This window comes from Lagopus leucura, unplaced genomic scaffold (genome assembly GCF_019238085.1).
Source record: "Lagopus leucura isolate 7727_CA_CO unplaced genomic scaffold, USGS_WTPT01 Super-Scaffold_100001, whole genome shotgun sequence".
Taxonomy (NCBI): Eukaryota; Metazoa; Chordata; class Aves; order Galliformes; family Phasianidae; genus Lagopus; species Lagopus leucura.
This window is the reverse complement of record NW_024962262.1, coordinates 93,822,097-93,839,377: the sequence shown is the minus strand read 5'-3', so window position 1 is coordinate 93,839,377 and position 17,281 is coordinate 93,822,097. Positions and strand designations below refer to the sequence as shown.

Sequence of the window (17,281 nt, the reverse complement as noted above, 5' to 3'; positions counted from 1 at the left end):
GAAAACGGACTTGGTGGGGCTGAGAAGCTTAACAATATATTAATCTCCTTTTTACTATAAATAAAGGACTGGCCAAATCACTGACATGATATTACTATTTGAAATCAGATCTTACTTTTCACTAGAATTTTCCAAAGCCTTAATTCTGCTGTTCAGTAAGCTTAAGCTCCGAGCTCTATTAATGCTTGCTCAATGTCTCAGCAGAGAGATGCCAGCAAACAAGTGATGTATGGCCATTTTTCTGTAGAGTTCTTGGGACATTTTTCATCCACCTATACTTGTATGGTCTGTTGTCTGACAGTTCACTGAAAAAAAACTGACTTAAGTAAGCTGAATTGCTTGTACTTTAGCTCTCGTTCTAATTTTGCACAGAAAAAAATACATAAAAATATGTAATGCGGTAGAAAATCTAGTCTCAGTGTATTGCATCCCTTTGCTACATTGACGGCCTTATTCAATTTCTAAGATAGGTAAGACTGTTGGTGAAATCTTTCAAGCCTGCAGAAACCTGAAAAAATTGGTGGTAATAGCCACTAACCAAATCAGTAAATGTTTTTTTCCCATGGTTTTAAACCTTGTGGGATATTAAGAGTAGCTAAAGCTTTTTCCACCAATGGAGAAGTATGTTGCATATGCAATATACAAAAGGAGTAGATTTGACATGCTAGGATGTATTTAACCATTTGAAATAACAGGCCTGGTTATAAAATCCTTTACAGAAAAATGGAGGACACAGTCTTGCTACTTGCTCAAAAGCATTTTTAAAATTTACTTTTATATCACTTTAATATTCAACTATGAATTCCTGAAAAATTCCTGCAGATACAACAGATCTTAAAACACTCCCAGTTACACGGGGGAGTGTGCATTCCTCAGTTAAAATGGCAAAGCAGAATCAACCCTCTATCTAACAAACCATTGCTATGACTTTTGAAAGACTGCCTACAAGTCAGGAGATGTACACTGAAGAGTGATATCATTATCAGCTGAGATTGGAAGCATTTCTGGCACGCCAGATGTTTTGGATCTTGAAGAAAGAGGCTTAGTTTCATCTAAATCTGAAAAGGTAATGTCTATTAATAGGTTTATTTACCTCAGAGCTACTACATATAGGACATGACTCAGCAGACAAAATTTGCAATGCTAAAATAAAAGCAGAAAGAAATCTGCTTGCAAGCTAGCCAGAAATGAGAATGCCTCATGAACTGTTGGTTGGCAAGCATGTCATTGTAGAAAAATATCACTTAATTATTCATTTTAGCAAGAATTCTTATTATTGTTTAAGAGTCTTAAAACATGTATTAAGATTTGCAGGTAGTAAGATAACACCTTTTGATCCAGAAGGCAGACAATGTGCCATCTAATATAAAGCCAGTCAAAACAACCTTTTCACGGAAATATTACACAGAAACGTATGTTAAACCCCTCATTACCTTCCACTGTTAAGTGCTCTTAGCATAGGGGGAAAAAAAAAAAAAAACCCGACATTGAGAAAAGCAGGCCCACAGCTGGCAACCTCAATAATGAGAAAACCAAAATCAACCAACTAAAACCCATTGCAAGGACTCTATCCCCCATCTATAAAGATGAATGACAAGTGCAGATGAGAATCTGGTTAACTGCAGCAATAAATGGTATGAATTACTGGGACAGTGACAACTAAAGCAAGGGAAATGTTCCAAAAACAGCAGTAAGGATAGAAATGGAAAGTAAGACGTTAAAACTAAAGCAAGTCAACTTATCAATTTTACCCAGTGCTGTTTCTAACAAATGCGGTTCTGTGGTAATTACAGGCATGGTAATCTCCAAATCAGCAGTAAATCCAGCTGCAGGGAAAAAATGCAAATACATCTGAGAAAGAGTTGCATGTAAATAAATTAAGGGGGTAGAACTGAAGAAAAGAGAGGAATTTCAACTTCCACTGCTCTGCGGAAGTCAAAATTTTATTTATTTATTTTTTAAATGAACCTTGTTCTAGTCTGAGTATTTTAAATACCTTAACTATATGGCTGAATGCATTTTCTTATTTTCCTATACATGAGAGTATCTACAAAGGAACTGAAAATCTATCTATCTATAAAACTATATATAGATTTGCCTCAAATAGCATCTGAAAAAAAATGGGCCCACAATTTATACCACATCTTTCCATGAAGGTTAGAAATCTTCATAAACTGTGGGAAAATGACTGTAGGTTCAGGAGATAAAAGTTTCTCTACTCCACTTCATTAAGCCACTTATCTCTATGCAGTTTCTCAAAGTTTGTACAACTCAACTTCTGTGCACCTGCTCCATATAAAATAATTAACTAATTTGACTTAAAATCATTACCTGGGACTAGGAGGCTTTATAATATTTTGCACCAAGTCTGAACTTCCAAAAACTGCATTAGGGTGCCAGAATCCAGTTTATTATACAGCAAAGAACTTAAACTACAGCTTTATTACTGTAAGTTTGTAGCAATGAACTGCTTCCTTTCCCCTTACCTCCTTCTATCTCTTTCTCATTGCTTTCACTTCTCATGCATATAGATGCTCATGTTCAAACAAAGCCCAAAAATACCAAGCATCATCACATACCAAAAGCTTCAGGAAAGTAAAACAACCCATCCCTACAGCTCTAGTCCACAGTATAGCTAAATTAGAATGGTCTGGACTGAAATGTGTACTTGCTGTTTTTAAGTCAATGTACAGGAAAAATCACAGCAAAATTTGTACTGGAAAATGTACACTGACAGAAAGAAAGTGAGAAAGAAACTGATTTATCATCAGAAAGTATATCTTAGTTGACAGTAACAATCTTCCACCTTGCAGAATTTACATCTTCTCTTGATGAATTTATTAGATCAGTACTGCCCTATTCAGCTGTGTGCTTGTTGCAGTCTTGCTTTTCATCTGGGTTGTGCTTGGTCCCAGGAATTATGACACTGCTATAGGATTTGAAGAACTAACACATACTGCAACATCCAATGCAGGCAATATAGAATAACTGTCTCAAACCACTAATAGTAGTAAACTTTCAGCACAAAAAATACATTCAAAAGATTATGCTTCTAAAATAACATTAGTGTAATTTACCAGCATCTGTCATTTCTGAAGCTGTAAAAGTTTGAGGAGTAGAAGTAATATGAAGAAAGCCATGGGAAGCTGGAAAATAAAAACACAAATCATGTCGTATTATTTTAAAATGACAAGAACCATCTGCAGCAGCACCGTCTTTCATGAGCTGAAGAAAAGTTTAGCTAATATTTAACACATTAAGTCCTCCAAAAAGGTAGACTCAAATATACTATAATCAATTGTGACTTAAAAACAATTGTATTTATTTCCAAAATTATTATTATTAATGCACAGATGTATAATGTACTGATGACCAAACTGTCATCAAAATCACGCAAGAAGTTCTGAGCTTATATGGAGAAGCTTATATGGAGAAGAAGAAAGAGAATAAATTATGAATAAAAATGAGAAGATTGGTACGGTATGAAATCTTTGTCTAGAATTTCAAGGATCAAGCAGGAGGATGTCCTGGTGCTGAAACTGGAGAAGGAGAAAGAAAAGATGGCAAAGCAAGAATGAAACATAGGAGCTATCTTTTGTCAGGCATGTGAATGGCTGACATTTCCAGGTGATCTTCCCTTTAGTAATGGATTTCGTCCAAAAACATATGCATCTGGCATTACACTGATGGCATGTTAGGGAAGTGAAATCTTTCCAGCTGGCTCTTTATACATTTGTTTCTTTTGGATACTGGCAGTGGCCCCACATAAAAAAAATGCCCTACTCAAACACTCAAATTGCCTCATCTTAAAAATAGGAGTAATATATTTGGAGGTATTTTCAATACATTAAGTAGCCAATTTACTCAGAGTGTAGTGAGATCCTGATGCAGGCTGCCCAGAGAAGCTGAGGATGTCCCATCCCTGGAATCATTCAAAGCCAGGCTGGATGGGGCCCTGGGCAGCCTGAGCTGGTAGGTGGCAGCCCTGCCCAGGGCAGGGGATTGGAGCTAAATGATCTTTACAGTCCTTTCCAACCCAAGGCATTCTATAATTCAATGAACGTCTCCGTTTTCGGTAACATGTTTTTATAGTTCCAGTTTTGAGATCTGGGTGATTAGGAATTGGCATGTCTATATTCATCTATGAAGGCTAAAGGAAGGCCTATGCTTTCAAAACAACCAATCAAATAAACAACAAAACTCATCCACAAACCAGTAGTTCAATTATAATTTCGTATAAAAGTTCATAAAGAAACCTGTAATTCAATATAACACTTCCATATCTGCAGTTATTCTTCATTATGTCAAACTCAACGAACTGTTTAATGAGAGGCAGTATGCCTTTTCTGAAAATTCCTAACTGTCAAGAGAATTAATCTGATGAGAAATCATTACCAGATTTTGTGGGTTGCACTTCTGTGGTACCAGATGTTTTGGATCTTGACGAAACAGGCTGCGTTTCATCAAAAGCTGAAAAAAGAATCTAAGCTTAAACTGCTGAGACCTGTGACTTAATGAGTTAGCATAAGAAGCTTTGTGAAGGCTGTGAAATTCCAGATGATGCCAATGCAAAGCATTACAGACGAAAAGTGAGGCGCAAGACAACTGTGTAATGACAACAGGAGATGATGGCTTACAATCCAGTCTTCAGACTTGCAATTAGAGTTCCACATGCCCAAAAGAATGAAATTTTACCTTATTAAATTTTGGAAGATATGAGATGCAGCTTCACAATAAGAAGTGAAAGAAATAAGAAAGAATAAGATTTGACAACGTTGTCTTTATGTGGTCAGTTTTTAAGCCAGTAACAAATGTCTTTTTCAGATGATTACACAGACAAAAGCAGCTTGATGTGAGTGCTGGTAGCCAAGATTCTAACGCAGATCTTAAAATTACCATTTGCAGATCTAATTAATATAAATATAATGGAAAAATATGGAAATAATCCACGGATTACCTATCTCCATCTCTCTGGTATCTGCTGAAGGTAGAGATACAGATTTCAAGGTTGGACTCTGAGTAGCTAAGAGTAAACATGAAAAAAAAATAAGATATCCAGGCAAATAGTCTCCTTGTAAATGGCATGAAATTTAATTTTAGCTGTAACTATTAAGTTCTTATTTAGATTAAATTTTTGTTCTCACGGGTGTTTTTTACTGTATGCAACCTTTAGCATAAATCCAATCAGGTTTTCATACACAACCAAAAAGCTATAAGCCAACAAACACACTTGAGGTAGCATGTGCAAGTATGTATCAACTGGTTCCTATTATATTACACAGAATTATTTTAAAGAAAGGTGTAATTGGAAATGATGAAAGAAGTAAGAAAGACGAAGTCAGTGAAATAACTGTGAAAGGGAGAAAACAGGATCTTTAAATTGTTGTGTTGTAATGAATAGTACTACAAGACCTTAATGTTATATCACTTAGAAGTATAGGTGATTTCAAGAGAGCTTGTGTGCTTTAATGGAAACAAGGAATCAAGTTGGAATTGGGTATTCTTACCTAAAGGGTAACATGAGTGAACTTCCATCATGTGTGGGTTTTACGGTAAGAAATAAGAAACAGATCCTATTAAATCATGTGTACAAGCCCCTCATAACACTTCTTTCCAATTAAAAAAAAAAAAAAAAAAAAAAAAAAAGAGCTGCAATTGTCACTACTGCTTACCTAGGTTATAATGCATATGAAAGACATAATTTCATCTACATTTTTAATTGCTCCTTAACAGTATGATTTTTTTTTTAAGTAGCTACACCAGGATTTTAAAGCTAACCTTCTCTGAGATTGACAAAAATATTCAAATAAAATGTGTAGGGCTCAGTTTGAATGCAGACAATATGAATTTATGACCAAAAAAGGACAGACTTCTGTTTCATATATTGAATCTGCTTCCTCATTTGCCTTTAACCAACAGATCACATTAATAAATATTATTCCTGGTTACTATGTACTGATTTCAATACAGAAAACAATACAAACAAGCCTTATGATTCACAACTTTGGCCAACAAAAGCTTCCTCTGATATTTTTACATATAGTAAGAGCTATGAGAGATCTCCCAAAGGCATCAGAGAGTGGAGCTATGTTAACAAAGCTATCTTTTCAGAAATGTTTGAATTCAAAATACACTGACCACACAGAAATTTTATAAAATAGTGGGAGATGTCTCCCTCTGGTACAATCTTGATAGAGAAATAAAGGAAAATGTCTTCTGAGAAACTAGGCAGAATACAGGTCATGCACTTTAGCTTCAATAACTAAATTCTCTCTTTTTTTCCCACTGATTTCATGACCTGAGGTGATCACAACATGCTGAGGCACAGTGCAGAAAAATTTCCTGCAAATGACTCCTGCAGTCACTCTCACAGAGTACCACTGAGTTCAGCACTGACTTCACTGGGAGCACAGATGCTCCACCTGATCCAATGTCAGAGTCCAACCTCACATAATTAAATCTCAGGTTTTGCTACGTGGCAGAAATGGAAGACATCAGAACTTGAATTTAACATGTATTTTTGCTCAACTGTTACCATTTTACCTCTACTACTGACAGAAACATAGGAACAGATTATTCTCTAGTAAGCAAAAATACTTCCTATCCATAATAATTTTTAGGCTTTAAACAACTACAATTCTGTCAAACTTGTTTGTAAAATGTTAAAAGGACTTTTTATTTTTAAAGCTACCTCTAATTACATTTAACCAAACTTACAGTGAAAATAAATATGAATGTCTATCCCCTTAAGCAGAGTTGTCAAATATTGCAACAAATCAACAGCAAATTCTCAAGATCACTCAAATTGTACTGCTTGGTTCAAATAAGCACTTCAAGAAATCACGAGCTCTTCCGGGAAATGATTTTAAAATTTGGCAGTGCATTAAGTACATTGTCTAATTAAATCAGCACCATTACATGATAAATTCTCATTCAAAGCTTAGTGAAATACAAATCTATACCGACTCTAGGTCACTTCTGTTAACTAATGAAAAGATCACAGTCTGTAATGGCATGGGTGTAATTGTGCAGCCCTGCAATATGGTACTGCCACTGTTACTAATAGGCTATAAGCTTTATACTGAGTTCAGCAAACTGAGTCAGGTTTGCTCTACCCAAACTCTCCCTGACCTGCTTACAGCTTTGTTTTAATTTCATTAAGCTGTGACAACTTCTCCAGTTGATTAGGTGACTGTATCTAATTTTTTTTTCTTTTGATTATCTTAGGGGGTACTACAATGTAAGTATTCGTGCAGTTGTTGATTTATATTTCAACGAGGCATAAGTTGCCATCATCATACCATAAATAAAAGTTATAAAAGGTAGCTCATATATCCTTTTATTCTTTAAGACGCATGAATTCAGAGCAACCTGTCACTATAATAAAACAAAAAAGAAAGACTGAGAATGAAAGATGTGGCCTGCAAATTTTGGGAAAAAAACAAATTGCTGCAATAATTTACATACAAAATATTATTGCAGTTGAAGTGTTAAAAACAAACAAAAAAAATTTAGGTAATTCAGATAATTTTACACAGAAGTTTGCTCAAATTTACAAACAAAATAATTACCAAGTTCTGTCAATGGACTTTTTGGAGCATCAAAGATTCTGGTTCCAGAAGGAAGTGGATGTATTTCATTAGAAACTATGATAAAAGAAATAATCAAGGCTTTATTTAATACAGAGTATTGCAAGACAAAGTATGGGACTGTATTTTGACTTCTAAAGCATTCTGGAAACCAATGGTGTTTACCAATAACAACAATAAAGAGTTCCACCCTGGGGAAAAAACAAAACATATGCAGTTTTGCCACTTAAAAAGATGTGTGGAATCTGAATAAAATCATCATTTCCCATAATCATAATATTAAGAACCACCAATTAGAGGAAGCCAGTAATAAAAATCCATCTGTAACCATGATCACCTAGTTTGAAATTAAGCAGTGACGCACCTTGATTCACTTTCATATCTCCATCTTAAAAGGCATGTTAGAAAACAGGCAAAGTTAATTATGGTTAAAAGGTGATTAAATGTAACTTTGAAAATGAGACGATGTTTTAACTTCAGTATGTTCTGGAAACCTGCTTGCAACTGTAACAGACAAAAGAGAGGATGATATTATCATGAATCAATAGGAATACCTAAAAACAATTGAGAAGAACTGGCAGTCCTCTTCATGTGGAACATCTGTATTTCTGTGCTGGAAAAAGCTCACTCTTCTCCTTTAACACTCATCATCCTGTATTTATGCCATTTTTTATTTAGAAAATCTAATCCAAATTAAATATGTGTATACATATATAGCCAGAAGTTCATATTCATGATTTTGCGCAGTTTTATGATTAAAATAAAGGCAAAACCAACATTGGAGAACTTAGAATTCTAAATGCCAGAAGAAACATAAGAAATCTTTCAAGTAATGGGAGATCTCAAAAAACAAAAAACAAAAAACCCAAACATTACAGCTCTTTTTTTTTCTCCAAGTCAAACACAAATACATGTCATATACAATAAAAAAATATTCCTTTTACACCACTGTTGATGTTATCTAAATGAGTCTGTTGTCAAAGGAAAATTATCAAGTTTGCAAGTTTCATTCTATCACTAATTACTAATAATTAAACTAATAATGATAATTACTAATTATCATTACTGATGGAATTTTTATCTGATGTGAGTTATTCAGATCACATACAGAGAAAGCAATACTTTGAAAAACAAGATTGAATCACCCAGTCAAAACTGCTAGCAATAATCATGCATAACAGACACAGCTCAGTCAGTGCTGGATCCATTCTGCTTTACATTTCATCTGTGAGATGCTGGAAGCACAAAGGGAACAAAAAATTTTAATTAGGACTTTCTTTGATGCTGCTCAATAGAAGGAATGTAGTAGAAAAGTCATCTGAAAATGGAAAAAATACATTTACTGTGTATAGAAGGTAAGAAGCAGCAAAATTAGTTACCCAATATGTTTTGAGTTTGCAATTCAGGCTTAGGCGTTGATTTAAATTCCTTAGGTCTGTGTTTTTTCTCAGCCTGAGCTAGAAAAAAAAGAAGCTTTATTTAATTTTGAATCTCTCTATGCATTTCTGTTCATCTACTGCCCAAAGCCCACTGCTTTTTTAACCACTATTCTATGTCAGCTGATTAGTATTTTTTTTTGCAGCAGATAATTTCATTATAATTCATTTTTATCTTCACTTATGAATTCCATGAGTATTGGGTTAATTTTGTGGCAGTTTTACATAAGAAAAAAAAAAAAAAAACCACCAACAAAAAAAACATGTTAGTCAAAAAGACTTAGAAACTCAAACAGTACTTCTGCTGCAGACTCCCAAGTTTCATTCATAGAACATAGAATAACAGAATTGTTACATCACACAATGTATTTACAAATATTTTCTCTGCCATTCCGGATTTTTAAATTATTCTAATTGAAAAATTATCAGAAAAAAAAAAAAAAAAAAAAAGAATAAAGATTCCCCTGTAATAATACCTTAGTTCATTTTATCCATGATAACAATGATAGCAATAGGTGATACAATAAGTGATAGCAATATAACAGTCTTTTGACTTCTACTCTTTCTTCTACACCTTCACAGTAAAGTATGGGTAGCTAATCAAACAGCCATTCATTGCAGCTATACTGAATTGCTAACTATATTTTAATACACTAGTGCATAATTATACTCCTTACTTTGCATAACATTTAATTCTTAAGGTATGTAAGCCAATATCACTTCTTTCTTGCATCTTGTCAGAGGTCTTTTAGTGTTTAATCAATCATAAAGGACATATGAGCAAAAGTCTGAGGTTATGAAACAAGAGCAATATGGAACACAGGATGTTAAGTTCTCAGCCTTAAATATGGTGAGAACATTAGTTCCTTCCAGAAAGCAAATTGCACAGTATTTAGCACATATTGGTATATACAGGGGACAGTGGTGATTAGCTTCAATATAGGATTACATTTTAGTCTTTACTTAGTTTAAGATCACTTTCATTTTGAAATGGAGTAAAAGAGAAGTTATTTTTGCTTGTTTGCCTTATTCTCCATACTTCTTTCACAACCCATTCAGCATGTTAAGCATGCTTCAGGCAAGAACAGAAAGGGTAAATGTATAAGCTTATTATTTCATTTCCTGAAGAAAACATGTTGTTTCCCAGCTTGAAAATAGCTGGATAGCTGCTACTACAGTTAGAAACTTTTTACTATTTTCTGTTTTGGAGGACAGTGTGCTTCAGTGCTTTGAAAGCTATAATATCCATACATGCTGTTTATTAAAACCCAATTCAGTTTCTACTATGTCAACTATAGTGTTCTTACTGTCATCAGTGGAAAGAGATTTATTTCTACAGAGAAGTTACAGCAATTTATCTCTATGAACTCTGTGGGAGAAAATTCACCCGTGAGAGACCTTGAAAGATAATAGCAGCAACAAACAAACCCCAACAAATTCCTCAGAAGTGCTTCAAAAGCAAACATTTCTTTCTGCTTAAATGTAACCATGAGAAAAAAGCAAATACAGATATTTAGACATCATTATGATTTCTTTTTTAAGAAGACTTTTGGTTTTCACTCACATGAAGCATGACCCTTGACAACCAAGTTAGCTGAGCATGTCTAAAACTGGGATAAAGGAAATGAGGCTCTCCTCTGTTTCACACAGATTTTTGTAGAAATGAAGTGAAGCAATTTTGTAAAAAGAGATAAAGGACACGGAAACTTTAGGCCTCAAAGTTTAAAATACTTCCGACTTTTCCCAGTAATTAGGTGAAGTTGGTTTAATAATTTCCTGGGATGGTTCAGTGGTGGCTGCAAAGTAAATTGTTAACAAAACCAAGCAAATATAGTTAGTTTGCTATCACAGCATGGAACAGAGCTAGAATCCATTTAGGTAGCATTTCCCTTGACTCTTTCGTTCCTGATATTCTTTTCCTCCCCAGTCTGAAGATATGATGGAAGCACAGTCCTCACTTTGATATCTCATGTGAGCACATGGGGAAGTCTTCAGAGGCCAGAAGGAGGAAGAACTTGAAAAGGACAGCAACACAGAAATTGCTCCTACTAAAACTAGCCCTAGCGTGGATTCACAGATGGTTCATTTCAATTCAAGTCTGTTCTCTATTTCACAAATCTACTCTGATATATTTCTGGTACAACCCCCTACTAAAAGAAATAACCTGCTGTTTTTTTGTTTGTCTGTTTTCTGAATTAGTTCTTCCATGTCCTAGGCAAATGCACTGATATTTCTAACCATTGGTCAGCTACAATTTCCTTGCCAAGTGAAGAAAATGTTCACACTTGATTCAATTCAGAGAATTTAAAAGTCTGTGAAAAAAATTAAAAACCATTACAAAGTAGTATTCTTTCTAGAATATAATATTCCTAAGTGGAAAACATGAAGCAACAAAGAGCTTACTAGCTAGTCTTTCTGTAAAAGTGCATGCCAAGGGAGGGGAGGCCTGAAATTAAGAAAACGGTGGGATTTTTGTCTGACAAACACAAAATAGTTATTGACCCACACAGAACAGAACACACCCTTTGGCAAAGGCTTACAGTAATGTAAGAGTGGCCGAGCTCATGGAGCCTTTCAGGTAGTTCTGCTTGCTGAAACACTCTAAGCGCCTTTGTTCCCTTCTTGAATGACAGAGATCACATAGTTCCTCTTAAATAAACATTCTGATGCCTCTTCTGGCACCCCTCTTTAAATGTTTCACAGCAAATAACTACGTCTTACTTTAAAAAAAAAAAATCCAGTGTGATTTTCAAATCGGTGAATCCAAACAAAATATAATCAAATAGATCCTAATCCTAAATCAAAATGTGTCTACATGTTATCCTGTCTGTCAAATGCAGCCCTTGCAAAAGGCTGGTGCTCAGAGCTCTCACTTCAGTTGCTTGCGCAAGTCTTGCTTAAATGTATAACTACAAAAGTTATTTTTGCATGGACAACATGTAAACATAGATCCTACTCAGAGAACTTCTGTTTTCTTTCAAAGGATTTGCTCTCACTTTGCTGTTTCCTACTGTCATTTTTAAACTGAAATACCATAATCAAAATGAATGCATTCTTTGATGTAAATAAGCGTGAAACTCCTGAAATATCTACTTTAATATTAGAACTTGGTGCTATGATCAACAACGCATAAACAAAAGGAATAGTCACCAAAGGAAAGGAGATATGGAAGCAAAACCACAGAAAAAGCAAGTAGTAGATTAAAAAAGTTCTGTTTCAGAACAGAACTAACAGTATCATAGCAATAAGAACGTGTAGTTGTTTGTTTTGCCATTTTTTCACAATTTCAAGATATTCAGCAGTCCATAAAGATACAATTCTAATATATAAATATCTACTAACCTAACAATTGGAGTATTGGAACCTTTGTTCCAAAATTAATCAGAATTTTATCTACATTTTATTCTATGTATCACTCACAGCTACTAACTCAGCTTCATTATGCTTTTGTCCTCCAACTACTGCATTTAACTGCAGAGTAAGCAACGTAAAAATGAGTTTAATTTCAGTTTATATCTTTGGCAAAGATATTCAGTAGAGTTTCTGAAAATAGAACACTTATTACCTGGGAGAGACTGAGGCGAGATTTCTTGAACTTCTGGTGTTTTGGATTCAGCAGGCCATACTTGAGTTTCATTCTTACCTAAAGGGACAAAGACATTAGAGAGTTACAGCAAAGCTGCATCTGCTCTTTTCCACTAGAGATTTATTTCTGTCTCACTTCAGTTTGCCAAAGTAAACCAATATGGATAAATGTGGAAAGCTGAATACCTTTAGGAATCAATAAATTCCACTACAATGAATACAAGCATTTGCCTAAAAATGTTAAACACACGTGCATTTGTAATATTGGTTTATTCCTAAAAGATACTTTGAAAATAGGATTCACAGCATAAATTTATGCTTTCTGAGTCATTACGTTCACAGTGCTAAATAGTTTTGCCTAACATTTCACCAGTAAAATAGTTAAATACTTTTCAAAATTCAAAGATGTAATATAGATGTAAGGATTTTATAAGAACAGTCAAATAAATTTTCAAATATTACAGTGACAGAGTGTGCATGTGTTCCTTTACCTTATTTCTGTCAAGTATAGTGGTTGGACAAAATCCTTTAATTTCAACAGATATACATACATAAAAATAGCAGATCTTGGGGACGTTCATTTTGAAAACAGTAATATCTGTTTTTTTCTATTTTCACTGTGAAGAAGGAAATTCATTTTGTGGGTGAGATCTTTTCTGTTTTTCTGGGCTACTATTCTTCAAAAAAACTGGTAGATTTTTGAGAAAGTAAATAGAAAAAAATGGGAATTGAATAAACATGGTATCCTGGAATGCATTGTTTTGACTTTTCTAAATAATACAGAATTATAGTAGTGGCAATATGTCAGAAAATCACTTAGTCAAAACTTCACCCACAACAAAAGCTTTAATGCATTTTACTATAGGCTTACATTGCTTACAGGCATGAGTGAAGGATATCCGTACTTGGTCAGTATGCTTTTTTCTCAATTATTTTATAAATTTAAATTATATTAAATAAATGATAGCAATAACTTTCCTCTTTTACACCTTGAAATCCAGTATTCCCCTGTGTGTAAGTACACCCATGCACTTGATGTTCTCTGGTAAGGAACACACGGTAAATGGAAAATAAAACATCACTTGTTTACCCTAGTTATTTTCACAAAGGTGTGCAATCTACCATGAAGAGTGGCTCCAAACTGACATCACACCAGCTGTTTTAAACAGACTAGAGCATCTAAATTTAGAAGTTCTACGCTTTCCCCACAGAGGAGGTTAGAAACTTCCAGGACAACTGAAACTACCTTTATATTTTTCTTTCTCCCTTTCTCCTCCCTTCTCCTCCCTTCTCTTTTCCACAGTCACATACTGCTACTTTTATTGCACACCTACTGAACCCCTACTTAGTGAACCTTGAAGTCCTGCATCCAGGCCATTGATGAACTGGCCCCAAGATTGGGGAAACTTAATAGTGGCTGCCAGCCTACTGCAATCCCATTTACTTTGATCATTTGAGCCTGACTCATCGGCCAGTTCTTCACACATCACATTATGTTTTTATCTGGCTGTGCTGGTCATTTTGTATAGAAGTATACTGTGAGAACAGTACTGAAAGCTTTGCTGAAATCCAAGTAATTCAGCTTCAGTTCAAACACATTCTTACTCAAACACATTCAAATTTTACTGTGCTGTGCTCTTTACCCTTACGTGCACTCAACATCTGAACAAAAACAAGCAGTGTTCTTTTCTCACTGCAAAGCAAGCCAGTCTGAGAATGTATCATGGTCAGTAATGAAGCAAGAGAATAAAATAAACAAATTAGAAATATGAAAGGAAGAAAATCTAATCTAGTTGTTAAGAATTAAAATTAAGTACTAAGCCTAGAAAAGCCAAAAATCATGAGCTCCAGAGTTTTTCTCAAGAGATCTCTGTAAAATGGACGAGGGGTGTTGTTAACATTTAAAAAAATAGCTGAATTTCCTATGGGTGCACCATTCACAGATAATACACTAATTTATGAATCTTAAACAAAAACTTCATGAAGTCTCATTCAGAGTGAGTTGGAACCTGCAGGTTCCAATCATATTAATCAAACATACATGAAACTTGTACTGAAATGTTCTGCTTTGTGACAATTTTTTTTTCCCATGGATTTTATTGCAAGAATCTCTCCATGAAACAGTCGCTCACATTTACTCATATCAGAATTCATACAATAAAAATTCATTGAAAACATTATTACAAAAGGACATAAACCTACCATTTTTCAAGATAAACAGTAAAAGAAAGTATCTATGGAAAAAAAAAAAAGTTGAAAAGTAAAACAACAAAAAAATTCTAAGGATTATAAACATGGCTTTGGATTCCCATCTTTTCTTTTCTTTGGATCATTTCTTCATTCCTTTGAATGGCTTTGAAATATCTTAAAAACCTGACCAGATGTTTTAAAATAGGTGATTCCAATGAACTCTAACAATTCCAATTAAAACATTATATAAATAAATAAAAAAAAGAATGGTTAAATAGTGAAAAAAAGGCTTTTCTCTTGTATACACAATCTCATACCAGCTAAACTACTGATACTGCTCACGAACAATAAAAGCTTTGTTCATTACTGCTTACCCAGTTTTTTTCTGGATACTTGAGTTATGTCATCTATTGACAGGGGAGGAAGAAGTTTTTGCTGAGTTTCATTGAGACCTGGAACAATAAGATGCACTACAAAGAAAGATGAAAGAGCCATTAGTTCAAGAAAAAAAGAACAATATACAGGCTGCCCTACAGAACCAGTGGGTGTGTAGCCTGAGTATCTGAAAAATGGGTTAGTTCTGTTCTGTAACTGTTACTCCCCACTGGAGCAATGAGTGCAATTTCCCTATTTTAGTACTCAATATACTAGCACAATTTTACTACTAATTCAAATGGCAAACAAATTCTAAAGCATACAACCCTTGAGTACTGTAGTATCTTTGATATATGAACATACTATCTGGTGGGCCAAAGAAGACTCAACAACAAACGTGTGGTTAATGACTACCTGTTTGACTCACATTTGTCCATTGAAACTCATACAAAACAAACTTAAGCTAAAGTTACATAGTTTTAAAGTGGTTCCATAGTTAAGAAATTAAACACCTTCCCAAAGGCAGGAATAAACTAGTCATGAGGTGCAGTGAACCTTTCTCGTCTATTACAGGCAGTTCTACATTTACATTATATATAAATATAAGGAAAGAACTCTCAGAATCAATAAATTCACACAGATCTAATTTTCAGTCACAGAGGTGGGAAAATTAAAAATCTTCTTGTCACCTAGAATTGCTCCTGGCAGAGAAGAACTATCCGAAGTTTTTGACTGCGTCCGATTCTGAATAACTGTGGAGACAAAACAAATATGCTAGCAGACCATAACTGAAACAGGAAACAAAGACATGCCTGTGACAAATCTCAGCATTCTGAAAACCTTCTCTCAGTTTAATGCTAAGAGATGAGGACATCATCTTCGTCTTTTCTGTATTTGCATTCAGTTTAACAGTCCCTTAAAGGTGCATCTCTTCTTTTCCCTAGCACGTTAGTCTGATATATTTGATATAAACACATTATATGCTTATTTTAATATACATCCACCTCCAGCCTATCTCATTATGCTACCATTCGCATGTCTTCAGAAAAGATGTATGATGGAAAAAGCAGATATGAAGTAAGCATCAGTACAGTCTTATTTTATAGGTAATTGCTGTAATTTGTCCTCATATCAGCTCCCATTTTCCTCCTGTTCTTGAACTGTGAACTGCTTTAGAAGACTTTTTTTTTTTTTTTTTTTTTTTGTTACTTCAAGTAGTTAATTTTCAAAAATTCCAATATCATGATAACTCTCACTGCTATAGTTGCTACTAAGAAACAGGAGTTTCTAAAGGGAGATACATGTATGCCGACTGTAGATGTCTCACCCCACTGACTGGGGAAGGGAGGAGAAAGGAGGTCCATGCAGGCATAAAAAATTTGGTAACAGGAATCTTATCTATACAGTTGCATTTCAAGCTCAAACATTGAGCTGAGAGACCAAAATATCTGGACAATTCAATTGAGACAGAAAAGAATGGGTAGTAGTAGAAGAAAAAAAAAATACTGACAGCTATTCATTGACTCAAGTAAGGCATTGTTCATAATGAAAATAAGTAACTCGTGTTATTAACAAACAGGCATGAGTTGATAGTATTTGTAATTTGAGGATATAGTTGTTTCTAAAGTTCTATCCCTTCTAAAAGGAAATATTCATGACATTTACAACATAATAACAAGTTTTCCACCGCTATTAATTTTAAAGGACACTTGTAGAATATTTTAAAAGAATTCTAAACAATATACAAAATTACCTTGTTTGATTATTGTAACAGGGACCAACTTCTTATTATCTCTTAGCGTAAGCTGGAAGAAAGGGAAAAAAATCCTTGGGATAACTGCCATAATAGTAATTGAACTTTCTTGCTAACCAAAATAGAGGGCTCTGATCCAAAACCACGCCTGCCCCACATTGACACTGGATATGGCTCCGGCTGCTCTTACTGAAGGTTACGCTATTGCTTCAGTTCCCAAGGGCTACCATGGAATATAACATTTTTATCTCCTTTTTCCAGCTTAAGATGTTTTGCTTCATAAAAAACACAGTATTTGACAGCTTAGGAAATCCCAATCTTTTTTTCTTTTAAAAATCTCTTGAGCACTCACT

At 34.4% G+C, this 17,281-nt stretch overlaps 1 protein-coding gene across 4 annotated transcripts in view; it reads right to left on the bottom strand.

Moving 5' to 3' along the window:
- The window catches only part of LOC122177821 (ABI family member 3 binding protein), a 119,868-nt gene that overhangs the window by 57,643 nt on the left and 44,944 nt on the right, over positions 1–17,281 (bottom strand). For all 4 annotated transcript variants that reach the window (XM_042867558.1, XM_042867559.1, XM_042867560.1 and 1 more), the window contains exons 7-10: positions 16,929–16,980; positions 15,865–15,927; positions 15,175–15,270; positions 12,591–12,668 (exon numbers count right to left, since the gene is read on the bottom strand). In XM_042867558.1, the coding sequence (XP_042723492.1) occupies positions 12,591–12,668; positions 15,175–15,270; positions 15,865–15,927; positions 16,929–16,980 (289 nt within the window). The remainder of the gene's footprint in view (positions 1–12,590; positions 12,669–15,174; positions 15,271–15,864; positions 15,928–16,928; positions 16,981–17,281) is intronic.